Raw genomic sequence first — 20,482 nt, 5'->3', positions numbered from 1 at the left:
TAAATTCAATTATTATTTCCCATCCCAATTCACTTTTTTCACTTTTTTCACTTCCAAAAAATAATAAATATATATCTGTAATTTCACTAATATTTTTATTCCTTTATAGTTAAAAAAATTTGAAAAAATTTAAAAGGTGTGGATGAGCGATTTTTGTCCTACAATGATTGAGACGACAATCGAATTCAACTTTCATATGTATTGAAAATTCAGTGACTCAGTCTTCGGGTTAGTGGGCTTGGTCAATTCACTAGCCCATTAACGGTCCACAAACGTCACTGCTCCCTACTGCCCAACGCTGATGTTGGTCTCGACGGTATGCTATTGACCGGAAACGCCTCTTCGCCGGTGGATATGGGAAGGGGGCTTATTCAGGATACGCCGGCGTTGGGATTTTAGTAAGTTTGAGAGAAAGAGGTGGTTGGTCATGTGACGTCATTTTTATTTATTATTATTCGTTTTGATCCAGGTCTAATTTGATTACTATAATCTTTTTTATTTTGATTTATATTTGTACAAAGAAAATTTATTTTAAGAAATTTAATAAATAAAAAAACATAAACTTAAATTTATTTATTTATTTTTAATTTAAGAATATTTTAAATGGTTAATTAAAACGAAATAAATGAACTAAAATGATATTTAAGAAAATAATAAAATAGAAAAATATGGTTCAATATAATTATAATTATAATTAATAATATAATATGAACAAGATAATTCTAACAAGTATTTGGGGTATTAGAGCCACTGGCCCCTCCTTCGGTCTCTGTTGGACTCTGTCTACCTGAACCAACATTCAAATTATACATAAGCTTTCTAACTTCCGACCTATATATTAATTACAACTCAACTCAACCCTACTTTTTACATTAACAATTATCGACGTCTGTAACTGATGATAGTGATACATTATAATCGATAAATATATAATATATATATAAATATATATAAAAGAATAACCCGACAACCAAATTCAACAAAAACTGAAAATAAAGGGTTACGTTGTAAACTCTATATGGATTGTTTGGTCAATGACCCGACTGATTCAAAATTTAGAATTTGTTTAAAAGATTTCTCGGACCCAGTATAAGTAAATATGTGTCTAAAAATACCATAAATTTTTTAAAATATATTTTAAAATTTTTTTTAAAATTCAATACTTCTAATAACTTCTAATCACAGACAGCTCATTCATCACGTGGGATGAGGGTTAACCCATGTGAGTGTTAGAGACACTATTTGTAATCATAATCATTATTATTGGTGATGCAATTAAAACGGAAAATAATGATATAAAATTAATTAATTAAAAGAGCGAAGAATTATATAAATTTACCAGTAGTGGGAGTGGCGATGTGGTGCATGTGAGCGTAGAATAACGGTTGTTGCATGTGGGTGTAATTTGTATAGTAAGGGAAGTATGAAGGTGAGGATGACAATGGAGAAGAAGGACCATGTCCATGCAGATGCCCATGCCCGTAGCCATGTACGGGAAATGCTCCCTTTGGTGACGGTGAAGAAGAAGAAGGATAGCCATAGCCATAGCCATAAGAAGAAGAACATGGCGACGGTTGGTACAACTGAGCCGATTGAAGTTGTGGGTTATAAATAGCCTGTCAAAACAAGTACAGTTCAACGCTAACATGTTAGTCCAATGAATCAAGCTCAAAAACTAAACTATCGAGTTGGCTATTAAACATTGGGTCAACCTATCTAGAGTCAAATAGTATCTTATGCTCATTGGGTCGGGTCGAGATCGAAGTTTCACTTTGTTTAGGTCAGTACAATGATGAGGTGAAAATTATGTCAATAATTGACGGTTGAAGAATTAAAATAGATATTAAAAAAATTAAAAATAGAAAAAGTTGTGGGACCCAAATAAAATTTAATAAATAAATAAATAAATAAACTGAAAATTAAGAGAAAATGGCCTACTTGATGGTAAGGAAGTGTGTAATTTGGGGCGTAGGATCGGTATCTGCAACAAAAAAAATTAAAATTAAATAATTAAATAATTAAATAATTAAATAATTAAAAATTAAAAAATTAAAAAATTAAAAAAGGATAAGAACAAGTTTTTTTTTTTTTTTTTTTTTTTTTTTTTTTTTTTTTTTTTTTCTGAAATTGGATAAACATTTGACTTCTTGTCCAGCAAAATGGTTTTTCCTTAAAAAGTTGTCGCCGTCCAAAACGCTGTTGGGTGTTGCAGGACCATGCAAACGTACCTATACGCTGGGAACATGATCTGCGGCGGCGGCGGGGACGGCGGCGGAGGATACGGCGTCAGTAACCCACCGTAAGACCCTGCAGCCACACTTGCAGTTTGAAGATTCCCAATTTGATTTCGTCCTGTACAATTCCACCAATTTAAAATGTCAACCAATTAAAAAATTCACGAAAATTAATTCAGGTACGGAAGGCGATCGGGGTGGAAACCTCCAAGTAGCAGCGGCGGCGGCGGCGGAGGACGAGCCCGGCCGAAGGCGGCGATGTTACAATTAGCCCTCCTCCCACAAATAATCGGATTAGGATTAGCACACGCTCTTCTAGCCGAATCAGGATCTCTAAAAGTGACCTAATTAATCAGAACAAAAATTAAATTAAATTAAATTAAAAAAAAAAAAAAGAAAAGAAAAAACGACAAATCGAAGGAATTAAGGAACACTTACGAATCCGTAGCCCTTGGATTTGCCGGTGTTCTTATCATGGATTATGACAGCTTCAAGAATTTCCCCAAATTGTTGGAAGAAGGCGCGCATTTCATCGGATTGTGTCTCCCAGGCGAGGCCTCCGACGAAGAGTTTGGTCCAGGTGGTGTCGCCGAAGGGCGGCGGGTGAGTGTTGGAGAAATTTTCAGCCATGGACGCCGCCGGGACGATTAAGAGGAGGAAGGCGAAGTACGGCGGAGAGGGAAGCGGCCGGTGATGTTGTTCATGAATGAGACAAATGGGAAGGGATTTATGGAGAGATGGCGGCGGCCATGGGAGAGGAATTGTAATTCTGGAACTGAAAAGGGTCGATGTTGTTGGCCTCTTGCAATGTCCGTTAATTAACAGCTGGGAACAGAGACTCTGGCGCCGGTAATTAGAATTATTGTCTTTTTTTTTTTTTTTTTTTTTTTTTAAATTTATTTAAAATTAAATTTAGTTAAATAAAATTGTTAAATGAGCTGGATAATTCTATTTCTCTCTCTTAATTTAAATGAAAATTTAAAAAAATTGAAAAATAGTATAATCCCACCAGCTCCTATAATATTGTCTTTTTAGCGAACTTAAAATTTTGGGTTAGTTGAGTTGGTGACACGAGCAATTCAAATAGATTTCACAAACTAACCTTATTTCTCTAGTTGGGTTATTGAATCTTAAGGTAAGGTTGGATTGTAACTCTATTCTCGGGTTAATTTAGGTTAGTCATATTCTCGAGAATAAAGTGTTATTTTTTTATTTTTTTTTTAAAATTAAAACGAAATTATTTTATTGTATTTATTTAATTATTATTATTATGAGAATTGAAATTGGGTTATTATAGAAATAAATAGTTTGGGTTGTTAACAGCAACCACTACCCAATTTACCTACTTTTGTCAGCTAAACAAACAACTCCAATTACGAGACGTCTCTGTCACTAAATTTTTTTAAATAAATAAATAAATAAAATCTTTTTTTTTTTAATAATAATAAAATAAAGTATAATCTAATTTTTTAATTTTTTAATTTTAGTCAAATTCTGAAAATAAAAAATTTATTTTAAAAAAATTATATTTGTTCTTTTCTGAATAACTTGAATTTTAAAAACAATCAATTAATTGAAAATAGTGTTGGTAAGTTTAATCTAAAAAAATTATTTATTAATTTTTAATTTAAAATCCGTGTTTATATGTTTCCGACCAAAATTTTGTGTTTAAATAATTAACTCACTTTTAATAATTTATTATATATAATTATGTTTTTCTCCTATTTATTTATTTTTTATAGCTTAATTTTAGTTTTTAGTATAATCATATAATTCAAAATTCAAGCTTTCTCTAATTTTACCATTTTTATTTATATAAATTTAATTTTAATAAGCTTTATAGTATTGCAATAAAGTCATATATATCTTAATTTCAATCTTTTGACATTTTATATAATAATTCATATATACTCACTAAAAAATAGTTGACTATTTTATTTTTTAAAACAAAATATTTTTTTTAATAATAATAAAATATAAATAATAACAAATTTGAATCTTACCATTTTTTTTTTGAAACGACGTGTTTTATGTCAATTGAGCTATACTCGTATTTGTGACGAAGTTTTAATTTAAGTCTAGTAATTTGATTAAAATAATTATTTTTATCGGGTCTTAATCGACTTGCTAGATCTATGTGTATTTTTACCAACTGTCACAACTTGATTATCGATAAGGTCTAATCATAAATTGAATCGAACTGGGGAATCGGGAAAGGATGATTGGTGTAACATTTTAGGGCTAAATGGGATGAAGGTCAAAGCCAAAAGACATCCTTAAAAAAGCCTTCAATCACGCTCATTATTGCATGTGCAAAAGAAGTTAGTGGCACAATTGTCATAGCTTATATGACTCCAAATCTTCATTCAAATTAAATTCAAATTTTTTAGAGTTCGAAAATAAAAATTGAAGAAATTTCGAGGACTAATATAAATATTTTAAAATTTTAGGGACTAAAATAAAATTCGGTTTGGATCTAACTTTCTCAATTTATTTTATTTTCATATAAATTTGTTGATGACATTAATGGAAATGTCATTATTTTGTCTATATATATATATTATATTATATAGTCCCACATGCACATGACCCATATGAGAACCACATTATTTGCTATATTTGACTAAGCTTTATATCTATCTTTTTATGGAATCTCGATCTATCTTGATTATTGTTATTTTGTGTGAATTCACGAGCATACTGGGTATCGAATTGGAAGTTTAGAGTTTGATTAGAAGTAAAATTTAATTTTTATATAATAGATCGTTTAATTTTAAGAAGTTTTGAATATATTAGACCATAAATTAAATACGATGATAACACACTTTCTCATTTTCAAATCTCGAATCAGGACATTAGTGCATTAGTCAAGCTATTGACCAGGGGATTCAGTAGCTACAGAGGCGGAGGTGCTTCTAGCAAGTTGGCAGCGAGTGCAAGTAGCTGGACCTGATGAATGCATAGAAAGTATAGCTGGCATAGAAGAAGCGGGAGCTATGATTCTTGGAACTTTCTAATTCAACGACGTCACCTTCTTCTCCTACCGTTATTTTAAAGTCGTCTTCCAATCGGAGTTGCCGATAAATACCTGAAAAAAGAGAGATTGCAGTGAATATTTAAGAAAAAGACGAGCTTTGATGTGGACAACTGAGAAATGAATTGGCAGTTGCTGTCCTAAGGTGGATTAATCCGTTTGTCTTTTGTCGTCTTTTGAGTCACCAGTTGGATTTTTGCAGCTATTTTCAAATGTATAGATTATTGCAATAATGAAAAGAACAATTCATTAATAAATTATGTAAAATTTAACCTTTTTTTTTTTTTTTCAATATATTTTCTACAATTTGGTTAATCTATGAACTGCAAGACGAATTCATTCCTCAACCTAATTTTCCTTGATCGAAATTCGTTACGAATTCGCTATCTTCTTTAAGAACGGTTTCTGGCAGACGAGCAATCTTTTGTCCATGTTGCTATCACTCTCGATAACTCGAGCATCCCATTTCAGCTGTGTCGTTAACATTCTTGCCGATTCGATGAGGTTCGTGGTGTCGTGTATTATCACCCAACCCTGCAGTTCATCATAAACAATCACATTATCATACATTGAAACAACCAGCCAGCATTTGATTTAACATGGTGATTGGATTCAATGAAGAAATTCAGAGACCAAAATGTTGATTACTTGAATCTTTACCTTTAACATTAATGCATTTATTTCATGAGCATTTAAGATTAGCTGCTTAAAGCTTATAGTTTACGGCACATAAAACCACAGACAAGATCTGATATGATTATGAAAATTTGGGATATCTTATTAGGTCACTTGCAAGGACCCACCTAAACCATGAACCCAACTGGAGTAATTATAGTTGTGTCTATGTATGATAATTATATGTATAAGGATTACCTCAGGACGAAGTAACCGATCGATCTCGGATAACAGATCAAGCATACTGCAACGATGTCGTAAAGCTTCAAGGGATAAAATACCGTCTGCGTGCACCATATCGTATGTTCTAGGATATGTAGGGAATGCTTCACACCTGAAAGGGAAGAGAATAAATTCATAAACAGGAAGGAACAGGTAGACTGTATTCGAATTATACGGTGTACTCGACATTCAATTGGATTGGATAGGACGGGACGAAGTAATAGTATTACCAATCGTGTAATACACCAAGAAAGCCTCTGTCGACGATCAATGGAAGGTGATTAGATCCAGTTGTTGGAACTGCATTCATGACCCATACATCCTTGCCAGATTCCAACAGGGCTGAATTGAATCCTCCAAACTGAGCATTCATGTCTAGCACGTTACGCAGCATGTTATATGGGGGCGAAGGATCGTCATCGCCGGGTCTCTTCGGGTGATCTGAGAATATCAGTGGCGACATAAGAGGCCAATAATCATTGACGGCCATTTTCCATTTCATGGAATCTTCAGCAAAATCTTCCCATTGTACTCCTGGGAAAAAACTTAAACTTCGTAAACAAGTAAAGACGTCCAGTGATGAAGAAATTCATCCTTAGTACACCATGATTACCATAAACTGCAAGTTTACTCTTGTTTAAGTTAGCTCTAGAAGGCCATGTCCTCTGTTCAACAGGAAACCACCTAGAGCTTTTTGTTCCACCAATGCAGTTTTCGAGAGGACGATAATATGGAGATTCGACATAATGGCCTTTACGACATAGTGGAGGACCCGAACTAGGCTTCCTAGAATTGCAAGCAGTGTATCGCAAAAGATCAGGATAACTTGTCTATAGACAAATTTAACGACCACCAATAGAAATTTCCATAAACGGCGTGTACCTCGAATGATAACAGCTTGATTTGCTAGTTTTTTTCCATACCACAGTTTTGTCTAGTTGGGACAGCATTTCCCAGCAGAGGCTCTCGGTAAAATCACGAACATCGTTCCACTTTTTCAGATTGGTTTTGTTGTGGAGGAAGCTCTGAGCATCGGCAATTGGCGACATCCAAACAAAATATCCCCCGGGCCTTAAGACTCTGTCGACTTCAGTTAAATAGATACCATCTGTACCAAGTGATCAATTGATATGCTCAATGAAGCCCGATTGAGAATCGTGTTCTAGTCAAAATCAAGGCTCTAAAACTAAAGAATTACGCGTCCCATGCCCATAACGCACAGTTTTTGCATAAACAATATCATGAGAAGTATTAAGTTTTGACTGATACCTTTTAGGTCCCAATCGATACCACATTGCGCACAATGAACCATATCGAAGGAGAAAGATGGATATGGCAACTGTTTTGAAGCAAAAGAACTTAGCATTGCAGGAAGACCTCGCTCGAGCGTTAGTTGAACTTGACTGCCAGATGTTTCATAATTTGCTATGCACATGGTCAAAAGCTGTTTCGAAACGAGATGAGCTCCAAAGCTACCATAACCACATCCAATATCGAGAATAGTTCTTATCTGCAAAATTTTCAAGATCAGTACGTCGACCATGATATTGGAAGGGTGAACGGACTAATGATCTGAGCTAAGCTTGCTAGCTCTAATGTACATTTACTTACTCCAGCTTGTATGAAATTAGATACATTTCTCAGCCCAATCATCCCTGCAATTTGGTGGGAGTAATCTTCTATCCCTTCAAACATCGAAGAATCAGAACGGAACGATATCTGCTCTTCCTCCATCATCATCATCCTGTAAACACAAAACTATTGTTAATATTCAGAGGACAGTCATCACATCAACTAAAGAGACAAGAATAGCTAATCTACAGACCAACCTCTTGGTCATGCTTCCCGAAGAGAGGACTTCGTCAGCAGTCATTTTTACGTTCGCAAACCAGATAACATCTCTTCCAATGGGCCATCTAAGAGGAACCCTGTACTTCACAGGAGGTGGTACAATGCAATTTTGCTTTGGTTCTAGCTCACAAGAACGATCGGCATATCCCGAGTCAGGGTTTTCTCGAGCACTAAAACAAGGAACATGGTTTTCAAAATCTTGGGAACAGAACTCCAATTCTCTTAACCTTGAAGGACCAAGAGCAAGCTCCCCAATCTCAGAAAGGTATAAAACAACCTGTTCTTGAATTTTATCGTAACTACGAGCTGCGTGAAGTCTGGATGAAGTCGAAATAGATACAGACCACCAAAACAATCCAAAGAAGATTACAAGAACAATCAACGGTATGCTGAAGCTCAACATTTGCTTAGCTAACTTGTGCTGATTTCTTAGAGTTCCCAATACGAACGAATCAGACAAGAACCTAAACATTTCATCACTTTCATATGAAGAACACTTCGCATCAAAATCTCCCTTCTCAGTTCCATTTAAGTCACGGCTACCCTCACAGATCCTTGTCCCAGAAACACCTCGGTGCAAGGGCTTCAACATTCTCAACCCGAAAACTTCGGAACCAAATGAAAAACAACATAATCACTAAAAAATCCTCAGATAAACAGCTTAGAACTAAGAAATATATCTAAAAGTTTCCGATGCTATTAATCCATACGCCATAACGTTTACGAATGCGAGAAGCTAAATCGAAAAGAAAGATCCATTCCAGCGGAAGAAAGAGCAATTCTCAATAAGCAAACAATCTGTCCGATGAAAATCGAATCAAATACGAAACACAGTGGAAAACAAGACGAAATCAACATACCTGGAAGAGTGAAAAGAACAAAAAAAACTCAGGAATTAGGGAGCGACTATGAACGGATTGATTTGATTACAGCTTCAAGTTCTTGATTCAGAAATGAGTATGAAAGGGTTCGATTGCGTAGAAGAGTAGAGTAAAACGAGGAGATTCTGCACAGATCCAGCTTCTGCTCATAAATTTGTATTTTATATATCCTTAGGACGATGAATCCACATGCAATTGAATATATATATATATATATATATATCACGTAATGAATGAGCGAAGAACTTCCTAATTCACCCGCCTCCACATTATTTCCCGAAATTCTATAAATTTTCACTTCAATTTATGATTGCGTTCTTAAATCCCTCTACTTAATTTTATGAGTTGAAATTAATGAACAAATTTATGACCCAAAAAAAAAAAAAAAAAAAAAATCTGTAAAAATTATTTGATAATTTTGTAAGAAAAACAATCTTATAAAAAATGTTAATCCATCAAAGTTTGATAAGAACAAAAAATAAATAAATAAAAATAAAAAAATATATAAATATGAAAAAATAAAATTGATATATATATTTTTTTTAAGGTTAAATTTATAAGAAAAAAAGAAAATAGAAGAATAATTATTAACAAATTAATAAATAATCTGTATTTACGGAAATAATAAATTAAAAAATGCGAGTGACGTGTCAGTACTACGGCCCGCCGACAGGAAAGAATCCCCAAATGGTGGACCCCATCACAAAATGTTTTTTTTTTTTTTTTTTCCTGTGGCCGCTTTCCTTTGAATGATTTATTTTAAAGTTATGTTTTTTAAAAGAAAAAAAAAAAAAAAATATATATATATATATATATATATATATAATCGGTAGATTATGAAATCTCACTAGAAATAAAACATTTATTATATAAAAATTTATTTCTACTGTGAGCATCACTAGGGAGCGTAGTAAGTCAAATAGAATAATATATAATAACAGTGAACTTAATAATTACATTTATTTATATATATATATATATATATATATATATATATATATATATATATTTCTTTAGCAATAAAATAAATAATTAAATTTAATACACTGATTTTTTTTTAATATTTATATAATAAAATTTGAAAACAATACATTAAATTTAAATGTTCCTCCTCATGGGGTTCAATGTATATAGTCCCAAATTCAATTCAGTCACGCTTATCAATCCATGTGAATGGGTTCGTATGATGAAAATCCAAATATTTTAATTATTATTTTTTACTTTATTTTTCAAAAATATTATAAACTTTAAATTATTTAATTTTTTCTATTTCGTGGCATATGGTAAAGGGCATCTAAGCATTTACTTGCTTGCTGCACCCATAGTAATGCCTATGTGACCTCTCCCTATCAAATAACTGTCGATTAGTGGTCCCTTTATGCCCTAATCTAACAACGCTCTAAATTTTGATTCGTTCAATAAAATAATAAATCTTGTATGTTCGCATTCATATCAGGAATTTACGTTATAAAAGACAAATATTTTATATGACGTTTGTGAATAAACGAAATTTAATATATCGAGTATATATTTAATATATCATTATTTGGTAGAAGTGGACTTGGGGTCTTACAAATGGTATCAGAGCCAGACATGAGGGAGTGTGCCAACGGAGATGCTGGCCCCCAATGGGGTAGATTTTGAGATCCCACGTTGGCTGGAGAGTCGAACGCCCCCAATGGGGGTGGATTGTGAGATCCCACGTTGGCTGGAGAGCGGAATGAAACATTGTTTATAAGGGGGTGAAAACCTCCCTCTAGCATATGTGTTTTAAAACTGTGAGGCTGACGATTGACCAAAATGGACAATATTTGCTAGAGGTTGACTTGGAGTCTTACAAATTGTATCAGAACCAAACATGAGTCAGTGTGCCAGCAAAGACACTTGTCCCCATTGAGGGTGGATTGTGAGATCCCACGTTGGGAGGAGAGCATAACGAAACATTTTTTATAAGGGTGTAGAAACATTTCTCCAGTATAGTACTTTAAGATCGTGAGGTTGATGGCGATACATAATGAGTCAAAACAGATAATATTTGTTAGAGGTGGACTTGAGTTCTTACCGGAACGATCATTTTTTATAAGGGTTAGGTTAAATTGAGGAGAAGATTGGAAGGAAAAATCTCAAAATTAAAAAAAAAAAAAATAAAAAAAAAAATTATACTTTAAATATGTTAATAATAATAATAATCATTGATATTGGGCCGACCCACTAGGAAAAAGTTGGGCCAAGGCCCATTTTGAAATCGGTTCCCCACTCTCCTTTCGCTTGTCTCTCTCCCTACTTTTTCTTCGCAATTTACAGGAGCTCATGTCATATCCATGGCTTCCACAACTATGGTTGCTTCCCCTTCCAACGATAGTCTTCGCATGAACACTCTGCCGATCATAGATCTCCGTCGCCTCTCCCAATCCGACCTCTGTTGTCTTTCTCGTTTCTTCTCCTCATCTTCTTCTTCAACCTCCCAATCCAACAACGACGACGACGTTCTAATCCCCAAAATCGATCGATCTGTCTTCAACGAGTCCGCCGGTAGCCGAAAACAAACCTATTCTCGCCTCCGTTTAGCCCCTCGCAAGCCCCAAATTTCTTCCTCGTCGACCTCCTCCACATTTCGCTCCCAATCCTCCGACCGCCTAGATGTAGGCAGCGCTCAGATTGTTACTCGCTTGAAGCAACTCTTCGTTGGAGATTCTCATTGTGCCGTCAACGACAGCTACGGCGACGGAGATGAGGACCTGGTCCTTGTTAACCACATTTACGACGAATCAGTACCTGATTCTTCCTACGCCATTTTCCAGAGTATTCCTGTTGATATTATCGATAGCAGTTATGGTCCGATTAAGCGGCGGAGAGGGCGACCGCGGAAGGACAGCAATCGGTTTGCTCAGAGTAATGGAAATGCGGCTCCGAACTCCAAAAGCGGCTGCGAAAAACGGGCGGCGGCGGAGGAGGAGGAGGAGATCGTGATGGTAATGCTGTGAACCTGGCCTCTTCGATCGACCTGTAGATGTAAGATAAATTATTATCGTTCGTTCTTCAAAATTTGATTGATTATTTTTCTCTCGTTCTTTAAATTTGATTGATTATTTTTCTTACTTTATTTATATTTTTTTGATATTTAAAAATAAAAATAAAAATGTTCATCATTTATTTAGGTTTTTCAAATTTTTTTAATAAATAAGTACAGTTTAAAAACTAAATTTAATTAATAATCTATTACGTGATTAAATAAAACTTGAATTAATAGTTAGTTATCTTCTTTAAATGTCTAGCAGAATAGTAATTCTAAATATCAGTTCTTGAATTGTCATTTTCTTTTTCATGCATTTAATTTCTTATTTCTTTTATATTGATATACATGCTGAGCCTCTTCGAATCTGAATTTATATATTTTGATAATATTTGTTTGCAAAAATGTCCGCCTTGTTTTTTCATTTTTTACTTGTTAGTTTACTGAATTTTGTCATTGATGTTAAACTTCCTTGAGATTGAGCATTAGAATCTCGAGCTATATATATATATGTACATATACACGATCCTCATCTTGTATCTTCACAAACTAGGAACTATGAGATCACTCCTTTCATTCTGGGGTGACGGAGAGATCGTACCATTAGGATACCATGCTATAGGAATTGTCACAGACCAAGAACTATAAGATCGCCCCTTCCATTCTGGGTGTTGGAGGGATCGTATCATTAGGATATTGTGCTATAGGAATTGTCAAGACCAAGAACTACGAGGTCGCACCTTTCATTCTGCGGATTGTGCCATTAGGATAACATACTATAGGAATTGTCACAGACCAAGAACTACGAGATCGCTCTTTTCATTTTGGGATGACAGAGGGATCGTATCGTACCATTAGGATACCATGCCATAGGAATGTGAAGTTATACATTTCACAATCAAATATAACTCACCATTATCAACCATCCAATCCTATATAAGTTTTCTTGGTAATCAAATATTGGAGAGGTAGATTGTTGTATTCTAAAATGAGTTGAAGTAGGTGGAAGCTAGCTTAGACACTAAACATTATAAAATATTAATAACAAATTAATTAACAAAAGGTAGTTCCATTAAAAGAAAAGAACGGTCAAGAACACGATAAAACTGCTTGGTTCGCTCCTTCCCTTACTCTTTTCTTAAATTAGATGAGAGTAAGAAAAGAAGAAGAAGAAAAAGAAGGGAAGGTCAGGTAATAGAGTCAAAGGTTCTGGAGCTCAGCGCAAGCTCCTCGACCAATCGAAATGTAGAAGGTGAGGGTTGGGCCTAGAGGCAATGCTTAAGGTAGTTAACATTTCTAACATCTTGGAGTAAATAATCAATTATGTTACTCTACCACTAGATATTAAGACGTTTAGAGAGAGTGTCCTAAATGTGGAGAGTGCGTGCGGTAGCTGCCCTCGGTTTCTCCAAGTTTCTGTGATTTTTAGTTAGAGCGAGTGTCAACACTGTGTACATTTGTCACTTTATGCTAAGTGTCGGCATCATCATGTAATGTGGGGCTGAATGTTTGCACACACGAAGGACATCTTGGAGACGCACTTAAATGGAGGAACTAAGGCTATCTTCATTTAAGCTTTAAAAACGAAAATTTAGCTCAAAGAAATCCCAACAATCAAACACCTTTGCAATGGACATGTGAAGCCGAATCTTATAAGTATTTTGTTTTCTATCTTCTGTTTTTCCTTTTTAAATCAAGCTTAGAATCGCTACTTTTACTTATAGCTTTCTTGCTTTATAACCTACTTTTTAAACATGTTTTTAAAAATCAATTTTGAAAACTTGATTTTGTTTTTGAAAATAGATGTGTTTTTAAGAAGAAGGAAACCTTTTTAAAAAAAATTGTGTGGAAACAAGCATAATATTGGCCAAATTATTCCCACTTTAGAAAATTAGACTAGACATGAACTTTAATGGGCATTCTGAGAAATTGATGCGTGAGAATAAGATATATGTGTTTGATGTTGGAAGGTGTTTCTCCACTAGTATCTGTGATAAGATTATATCCATTTGCTTATATTAGTTAAAATAGATTCTATTCACTTTGAAGCGTGAAAAAAAGAAAAGGATTAAGTGAGAGTAAAGTAGTCTATAATTTAACAATCAATTAAGTTTTTGTTCTTCAATAAAATTAATTTTTGTTACCCAAAGATAATTGGAACTTGAACTTTCAAGTAAATCTATACTTGAATAATTTGTCAAATTAGTACTCTGAAATACTTAAAGTTGTGAAGATTTGTTGCTAATTCGTTTGGACAATACTATTTTTGTGGATACCGATTCTTTTACTTATATTGGATACTTGTTTAGTTGGGTTTAGATGTTTTCTTTTTGAGTCAGTTTAGTATTTCCCACACTAAAGCTTTCTCTGGTGTCTAGGTGCAACAATTTTCTATCAAAACATCATACACTTTACTGTGTTCATCACAAAAACTATTAATTCCAAAGTACTATGTTGGATTTGGTTACTCACTTCTCTTAAATGGAAAAGGTTGGTTACAGAGGAAGAATGTTCCAATTGAAAGTTCATGTTAGGAAAATTTCAAAAGAATTCAGCTTTGAGTATTAAACTCATGATTTATTGTATATTATAAGAATACCTCTACACATCAAGACACTCTAACAACATTTTCCTTCTATCTATTAGGTTCATTTGTACTAATTGATTCATTAGTGACCAGCTTGAAAGCAATTCCACATAGATTACCACAAGTGAAAATATCTGGTTGTGTCCTTGTACGGTATTACGAATCCATTTTGTTAGAAACCACGGCCCTCCACAATGGTATGATATTGTCCACTTTGAGCATAAGCTCTCATATCTTTACTTTTGGTTATCCCAAAAGGCCTCGTTCCAATGAAGATGTATTCTTTACTTCTAAACCCATAATCATCCCTTTAATTAGTTGATGTAGGACTCCCTACCAACAATTCTCAACAATCCTCCCCGAACTAAGTACACCATAGAGTCTCTCCTGAGACCTATGGAGCCCTCGAACAACCTTCCCTTAATTGAGACTTGACTCCTTTCTCTGGAGCCCTCGAACAAATTACACCATTTATTCAACACTTGAGTCACTTTTTTACTACACTTTTGAGGCTCAAAACTTTTTTTTTGACATTTGAGGATTTTATAGACATGACTAAGTTAAGGTCATGACTCTAATACCATGTTAGGAATCACGACCCTCCACAATGATATAATATTGTCCACTTTGAGCATAAGCTCTCGTGACTTTTGTTGTTTTCCCCAAACATTGTCCACTTTGATCATCCCTTAATTAGTGGATGTGGGACTCCCCACCAACAATCCTCAACACATTCTCTGTTGAGTAAGTTTTTAAAGATGCTTCGTAGATAAGGGACGAAGCTGTTTAAGATTCTCTTGTGACAACAGGACCCGCTACTACTAAATCCTAATGTGAGGAACGTAACTCTTCGAGATTCTCGATAGGTCTTCTTTTACTTGATTGGAGCCTCTACTTTAGTTAGGCTTAGTTTTTTTTTTTTCCTTTCGTATGCTGTTGTTTGTGTTAGCATTCTCCTTAATGAGTACCATCCATTGCAACAGTCCCATTTGAGTCTACTTTTTCCCTCTACGACGTACTAATAACTAAATTGCATTACAGGATCATAGTTCTTTAGGAGCTTAGGCAGACATGGCAGAGCTGTAGACTAAGCTGAACAGTATAGATTTTCTAGACAACTGGTATTGATTGGATTTACGTAACTGACGAAGGAGAACGATTTTGAATCTATGAGATCTCGCATTGGTTGGAGAGGGGAACGAAGCATTCCTTATAAAGGTGTGGAAACCTCTCCCTAATAAATGCATTTTAAAATTGTGAGACTGGCAACAATACGTAATGAACCAAAGTCGGATAATATCTGCTAGCGGTAGGTGGGACTGTTACAGAATCTTCAAATATCTTTAGTCGTAGTTCTGCTTATTGATAGTCATTAATATAACAATTTTGTCACTCACTAGGAAAAATACTGTGAATAGGTATCTAGTCAATGTCATTTTTAGTTGGACTATCCCTTTTGCTCATCAAACCACCCAACAATTGCTAGAGCAATTTTGAGGGTGCATTGTAGTAAGATTTATATTCAAAATATTACCTCCATTGGAAACTTTAACTTTGTTTGTCTCTTTCATTGTTATTATTCCTCCTTCGAAGGAGTGCATCTTCATGATTGTAACAGTCTGAGACCACTACTAGTAGATATTGTCTGGTGATCCGTTATGTATCGCTGTCAGCTTTACAGTTTTAAAACGCGTCTACTAGAGAGAAGTTTTTACACCCTTATAAGAAATGTTTTGGTCTCCTCTCCAATCGATGTGAGATCTCACAATAATCTTAAAAGTTCACTTAATAATTTCATGTCAATCTTGCCAACGAGCTGCCCAAGCCTGGATCGTTTTCTGGCTTAGAGATTATGTTATACATAGATGAATTCATGTGGGACATGGCTAGGTCTAGTAGGTTTGTATTCAAATCGTAATGCTTTGAGGAAAGTATTTGAAAACAAATATATTTCACTTCTTGGATGTTATTTTTGTGAGGTGAATTGAGAGATTAAAATATTTGACTTCCCGTTATATGTCTTAATATTAACGAGTTATATTTAGGTCAGTTGTTTAGAGTTTTATTATGTATTTGGACATCGTTTTTTAATTATTATTATAACAGTTTAAACATTTTTGCAACGTTTAAATTTTAGGTTAATTATGAATTTGGTCCTTCATGGTTTAATTTCGATATGGTCTCAATGCATCGTAAATAATTCTTAAGTTGTCTTTTTGTTCACCTAAAAAATCCGTGAAGTGATAAACTTTAACGTTGTCAACTAATACAACCAAACATCTACACAAGTCGATTTGATAGCTTGAAAAATTCTTTCACAAAATAATTCATCCTTTTAGACATAAAACCGTAAGTGATTTTTAAAATAGATCTCTAAATTTTTTATTTTGTGTTTGGTAAGTTGTTGCATTTAAAATATATATATATATATTTTATTTTTATTTTTTGTTATTCACAAAGCAGATATAAAATTGAAATTTAAATATTAATTAATTTTTAAAACTGAAAAACTCAAAATACAATTTTATAATTAAAATGGTAATTTAAGCTAAATAAGAAAAAGCCGGAAGAGGAAGAGGAGCGTGAGCGCGTTGAGACAGATCATAGACGGTCCTTTCCAAAGTGCTCTCCGCTTTCGTTATCTTTTGGTTCGGTCCACCCACCCTCCCTCCATCGCCCTTAACCCTCAATTTCCCTCTTTCAATTCGATTCCATTTTTGTTCTTTCCAATTCTTCGAACGAATTCGCCTCCCCAGATACTAATTCCCTCACGAGATTCTTCCTCTTCCCCGCTTCTTCCATGGTAGCTGCTCGATCTTGTTTCTGATCATTAAAATCCGCTTATCTCTCTGTTTCTCTGAGTTTCGTCCTCCTTCGCCCTTTTGATTCAACTTTTCTTGCTCCATTTCTCTGTTTCTGTGATTATGAGGACCGGGTTCTGGGTGATGGGGATTGTTGTCTTGGCCATGATGTTGGAGAGCCAAGCGTCTTCCGCCCACTCGGTTAGGGTTTCGCATTCAGGTCCCTCGTGTCCTGTTGAATCTTTTCTGGATACGATCTTCTCTTCTAGGGATTGGAACTCGAATTGCCCATTTCACGGTGAAGATGGGCACTTTGAATTTATTGGTGTTTCTGAGGTAACTAATTTCTTTTTTTCCTTCTCTGTTTCTTTCACTAATCTGAACGAACTTGTATGTAGTTAAGATCATCATCTGGTAGAGGGTTTCTTCCAATTCACTCTCTTGGATTTGGTTTTGACGTGTTGTTTCGTTTTGGTCTGAGTTCTTTTAAAAAAATTATGGTCGAATTGAGCTTTTAAAAAGGATTTACACAGAAATTCTGCCTTTGTTAGTCAAGTTTGATGCTGTTAGTTTGTTTTCGGAGCATGCAACTGAATATAAAGCTCAGAAGAAGACGATGGAACCTAAGCATTTTTGCTTCTGGAGTTCTGAGTTCGTTCCTGATCTTTTCTTGGTTCTAATTGTGAGAACTGGGAATTGTGTTCTTCACATAGAATTTGGAAAACGGCTGGAGTTTTGAGTTTAATCTTGATGCATACTGGATGGTTAAAGGCAGGTTGTTATAATTGTCAGGATGATAACTTAACTATTTATTTTTGCTATGATGAAGGGAGATGAAGCCTTGTTACAAATGGCAATGAATATGGTTCAAAAAAACCGTTACGACTACGTTGCAGTACTCTTCTACGCATCTTGGTGCCCGTTCTCCAAGTCTTTTAGGCCAAGATTTTCAATACTATCCACTTTATATCCTTCTATCCCGCATTTTGCAATCCAAGAGTCAGCTATCAGGCCAAGGTTTCATATTAAACTTTCACCTTTTCAAATTTGCATTGTATGATCGGTTTTTTTTTTACTTATCTGAACATAACCCATATTTTCTTGCAGCATACTCTCTAAGTATGGGGTTCATGGTTTTCCTACACTTTTCCTTTTAAATTCGACAATGCGTGCTCGCTACTATGGTTCCCGAACTCTCCCTTCTCTTGTTGGATTCTATAATGATGTTACTGGTAAGGTTTCTTTTTGCTGCCTCTAAATTTTGCTTCCAATGAGAATAATACGTATTTTGAATTCATAGAAACTCAAATTGTGCAGTCTCGTGCTAAGTTGTCTGCATCTTTTTCTTAACAGACTACATTTTATATAGAAACAATTAAATTGCTCAAAGTTGCTGATTTTCTTTATGTCAATTAAAATATGTTGAATCTTGGTTTTTGGACATGTTATCCTTGATGTATCGATTTATAATAAAATTTGCTTTTACTAATCGTGTGATAGATATTTTTCAGAAGGTCTTGTGGTGGTTTTGAGGCCCCTCTGATATTGGATGAATCGAATAAGCTTTAATAAGTAGCTGGTGACCCCCACACATGGGGCAAGTAGTTGGAAACATTAATTTTGCATCAATATGCAGAATAGTATTTTTATTATCCGATTTTTGTATCCAGTCTTAGCTTTAATTGAAGATTTGACGAATAGTCTTAATTGCAACTGGACCCAGGTTGTTAAGTTTCTATTATTTGATATTATTGGTCGTGGTTTACTTGTTTATAGGCATTCAGTCTGCATCACTGGATCAAATATCACCAGATATAATCGGACAAGTGAGGAATGAGGAGAAGCATGACGATAACAATGAGCAGGAAAATTGCCCATTCTCGTGGGCAAGGTCTCCAGAAAATTTACTTCGGGAAGAGACGTACTTGGCTCTGGCTACTGCATTTGTGCTTTTGAGATTGATATATATCTTCTTTCCAACCCTTTTAGTCTACGCTCGATACGTTTGGCAAAGGCACGTTAGGAACCTGAGATTTGGAACCTTGTGGGAACGACCTTTGACGTGCCTGAAAGGAGCAATTCAGTCATTCAGTCATTTCAAGGATCCTTGCAAGAGAAGCAGTTTGCAAGGAGGGGCCATGAATGCCAGGATATGGGCCAAGTCGTTTGCCACAGTTTCAATAGGTGATGCAAGCTCTTAGTAGTCGCCAGGCGTGCCAGTGAAAATGTCGTCGGTGTGCGTCAAATCCCCTAATGGATGGTTCTGTGGCGAACTGCAGAAAAGGCAGCCTCGAGTAGTTTTTGGATTCAACATAATGGGAACAAAGGTAAAAACATGGATATGCTTCCTAATCCATTATCTTTTGTTGTGGAATTTAGTTCAAAATTTGCTACGCATCTGCATATATGATGTCTGTCTGAACCCAATTTGTGCATAGTAACCAACAGACTCCTCCGCCCCCTTGTGTGTAACTTCTTGCAAATGCCACAACCATCCATGGTAGGTTCTGAAGGCAGTGTTCATTCGATCCTTCTGAACTGCTCACTGTAGGTTGTTGTGCCCAAAAAACATCCCCTTATGTTTGTATATCATCGTTCACCGAATCCTACCCCTTCCCATGTTCTCAAATGTCATCGGTTTTGGCAACTGAATGTTGTGAAGAGATAGTAATTTCATTTGAAGGTCTCAAAATCTCTGTATCTTATAATGTAAGTTGTAATCAGCAACTTTGTTCTATGAGAAACTATTGTTTACCAGCTTTCAGTTCTCCCATGGCTGTCTTCTTTATGCTCTGCTCTTTGGCCGTCTATGAATTGCCATTGATGTTATTTTCTCCTTTGAGCTTCCTCAGACCGTAGACAAGTTAAGATCAAATTGGACAACCTTTTGAAAGGCATAGCAGCAGTTTCCCCTATGTCATTTCAGGGTTGGAACCAATATCGTAGTAGCTTTCGCATAGGCTAGCCATTTTGAGGTTAGACAACAAATTTAGTAGCAATAGCAATAACACATAACGAAGCATCAACGAGAACATATAACTCGTGTCGTATCTTGCAAAATTACAAAATCCCAAATGACTGATGTTTGCGTAAAACGAGAATTGTATGGGTACCATGGCAAAGATCGCTTAGTTTTGTTCATCTTTGGCACAAGAGCGTCCGATCAATGAGCTATTACGCACTC

At 35.0% G+C, this 20,482-nt stretch overlaps 4 protein-coding genes across 4 annotated transcripts; 2 read left to right on the top strand and 2 right to left on the bottom strand.

Annotated features, from left to right (window-relative positions):
* Positions 1-672: 672 nt before the first annotated feature.
* LOC111805305 (uncharacterized) lies at positions 673-3,035 on the bottom strand. Its single transcript, XM_023690308.2, has 6 exons — positions 2,673-3,035; positions 2,440-2,578; positions 2,229-2,352; positions 1,939-1,981; positions 1,340-1,616; positions 673-787 (listed from the first exon to the last, which is right to left on the bottom strand). Exons 1-6 carry the CDS (start codon positions 2,862-2,864, stop codon positions 723-725), a joined length of 840 nt encoding a protein of 279 aa, XP_023546076.2. The 5' UTR covers positions 2,865-3,035; the 3' UTR covers positions 673-722.
* A 2,003-nt stretch (positions 3,036-5,038) lies between these two features.
* On the bottom strand, positions 5,039-9,267 carry LOC111805303 (putative pectin methyltransferase QUA2). Its single transcript, XM_023690305.2, has 10 exons — positions 8,877-9,267; positions 7,995-8,622; positions 7,777-7,909; positions 7,435-7,675; positions 7,048-7,273; positions 6,779-6,951; positions 6,396-6,699; positions 6,142-6,277; positions 5,617-5,802; positions 5,039-5,322 (listed from the first exon to the last, which is right to left on the bottom strand). The coding sequence occupies exons 2-9, from the start codon at positions 8,606-8,608 to the stop codon at positions 5,641-5,643; spliced, it is 1,989 nt and encodes a 662-aa protein (XP_023546073.2). The 5' UTR covers positions 8,609-8,622; positions 8,877-9,267; the 3' UTR covers positions 5,039-5,322; positions 5,617-5,640.
* Positions 9,268-11,117: 1,850 nt separating this feature from the next.
* Positions 11,118-16,452, top strand: LOC111805306 (methyl-CpG-binding domain-containing protein 8). The gene is made up of 2 exons (XM_023690309.2): positions 11,118-11,909; positions 15,539-16,452. The coding sequence occupies exon 1, from the start codon at positions 11,219-11,221 to the stop codon at positions 11,879-11,881; it is 663 nt and encodes a 220-aa protein (XP_023546077.2). The 5' UTR covers positions 11,118-11,218; the 3' UTR covers positions 11,882-11,909; positions 15,539-16,452.
* Positions 16,453-17,106: 654 nt separating this feature from the next.
* On the top strand, positions 17,107-20,066 carry LOC111804957 (5'-adenylylsulfate reductase-like 4). The gene is made up of 4 exons (XM_023689803.2): positions 17,107-17,634; positions 18,128-18,315; positions 18,406-18,530; positions 19,075-20,066. Exons 1-4 carry the CDS (start codon positions 17,422-17,424, stop codon positions 19,497-19,499), a joined length of 951 nt encoding a protein of 316 aa, XP_023545571.2. The 5' UTR covers positions 17,107-17,421; the 3' UTR covers positions 19,500-20,066.
* The last annotated feature ends 416 nt before the right edge of the window (positions 20,067-20,482 follow it).

Source organism: Cucurbita pepo, chromosome 11, assembly GCF_057944985.1.
Source record: "Cucurbita pepo subsp. pepo isolate OVF chromosome 11, ASM5794498v1, whole genome shotgun sequence".
Taxonomy (NCBI): Eukaryota; Viridiplantae; Streptophyta; class Magnoliopsida; order Cucurbitales; family Cucurbitaceae; genus Cucurbita; species Cucurbita pepo.
The sequence above is the reverse complement of the archived record's forward strand: the minus strand, read 5'-3'. Positions and strand labels throughout refer to the sequence as shown.

Coding starts and splice junctions, on each gene's coding strand:
- LOC111805305 (XM_023690308.2), bottom strand. CDS start 2,864: ATGGCTGAAAATTTCTCCAACACTCACCCGCCGCCCTTCGGCGACACC. Junction 2,579..2,672: donor AATCCAAGGGCTACGGATTC/GTAAGTGTTCCT, acceptor CTGATTAATTAG/GTCACTTTTAGAGATCCTGA. Junction 1,617..1,938: donor ACACACTTCCTTACCATCAA/GTAGGCCATTTT, acceptor TTGTTTTGACAG/GCTATTTATAACCCACAACT.
- LOC111805303 (XM_023690305.2), bottom strand. CDS start 8,608: ATGTTGAAGCCCTTGCACCGAGGTGTTTCTGGGACAAGGATCTGTGAG. Junction 7,910..7,994: donor TCGGGAAGCATGACCAAGAG/GTTGGTCTGTAG, acceptor TTGTGTTTACAG/GATGATGATGATGGAGGAAG. Junction 7,676..7,776: donor CTAATTTCATACAAGCTGGA/GTAAGTAAATGT, acceptor AAAATTTTGCAG/ATAAGAACTATTCTCGATAT.
- LOC111805306 (XM_023690309.2), top strand. CDS start 11,219: ATGGCTTCCACAACTATGGTTGCTTCCCCTTCCAACGATAGTCTTCGC.
- LOC111804957 (XM_023689803.2), top strand. CDS start 17,422: ATGAGGACCGGGTTCTGGGTGATGGGGATTGTTGTCTTGGCCATGATG. Junction 18,316..18,405: donor GAGTCAGCTATCAGGCCAAG/GTTTCATATTAA, acceptor ATTTTCTTGCAG/CATACTCTCTAAGTATGGGG. Junction 18,531..19,074: donor ATTCTATAATGATGTTACTG/GTAAGGTTTCTT, acceptor ACTTGTTTATAG/GCATTCAGTCTGCATCACTG.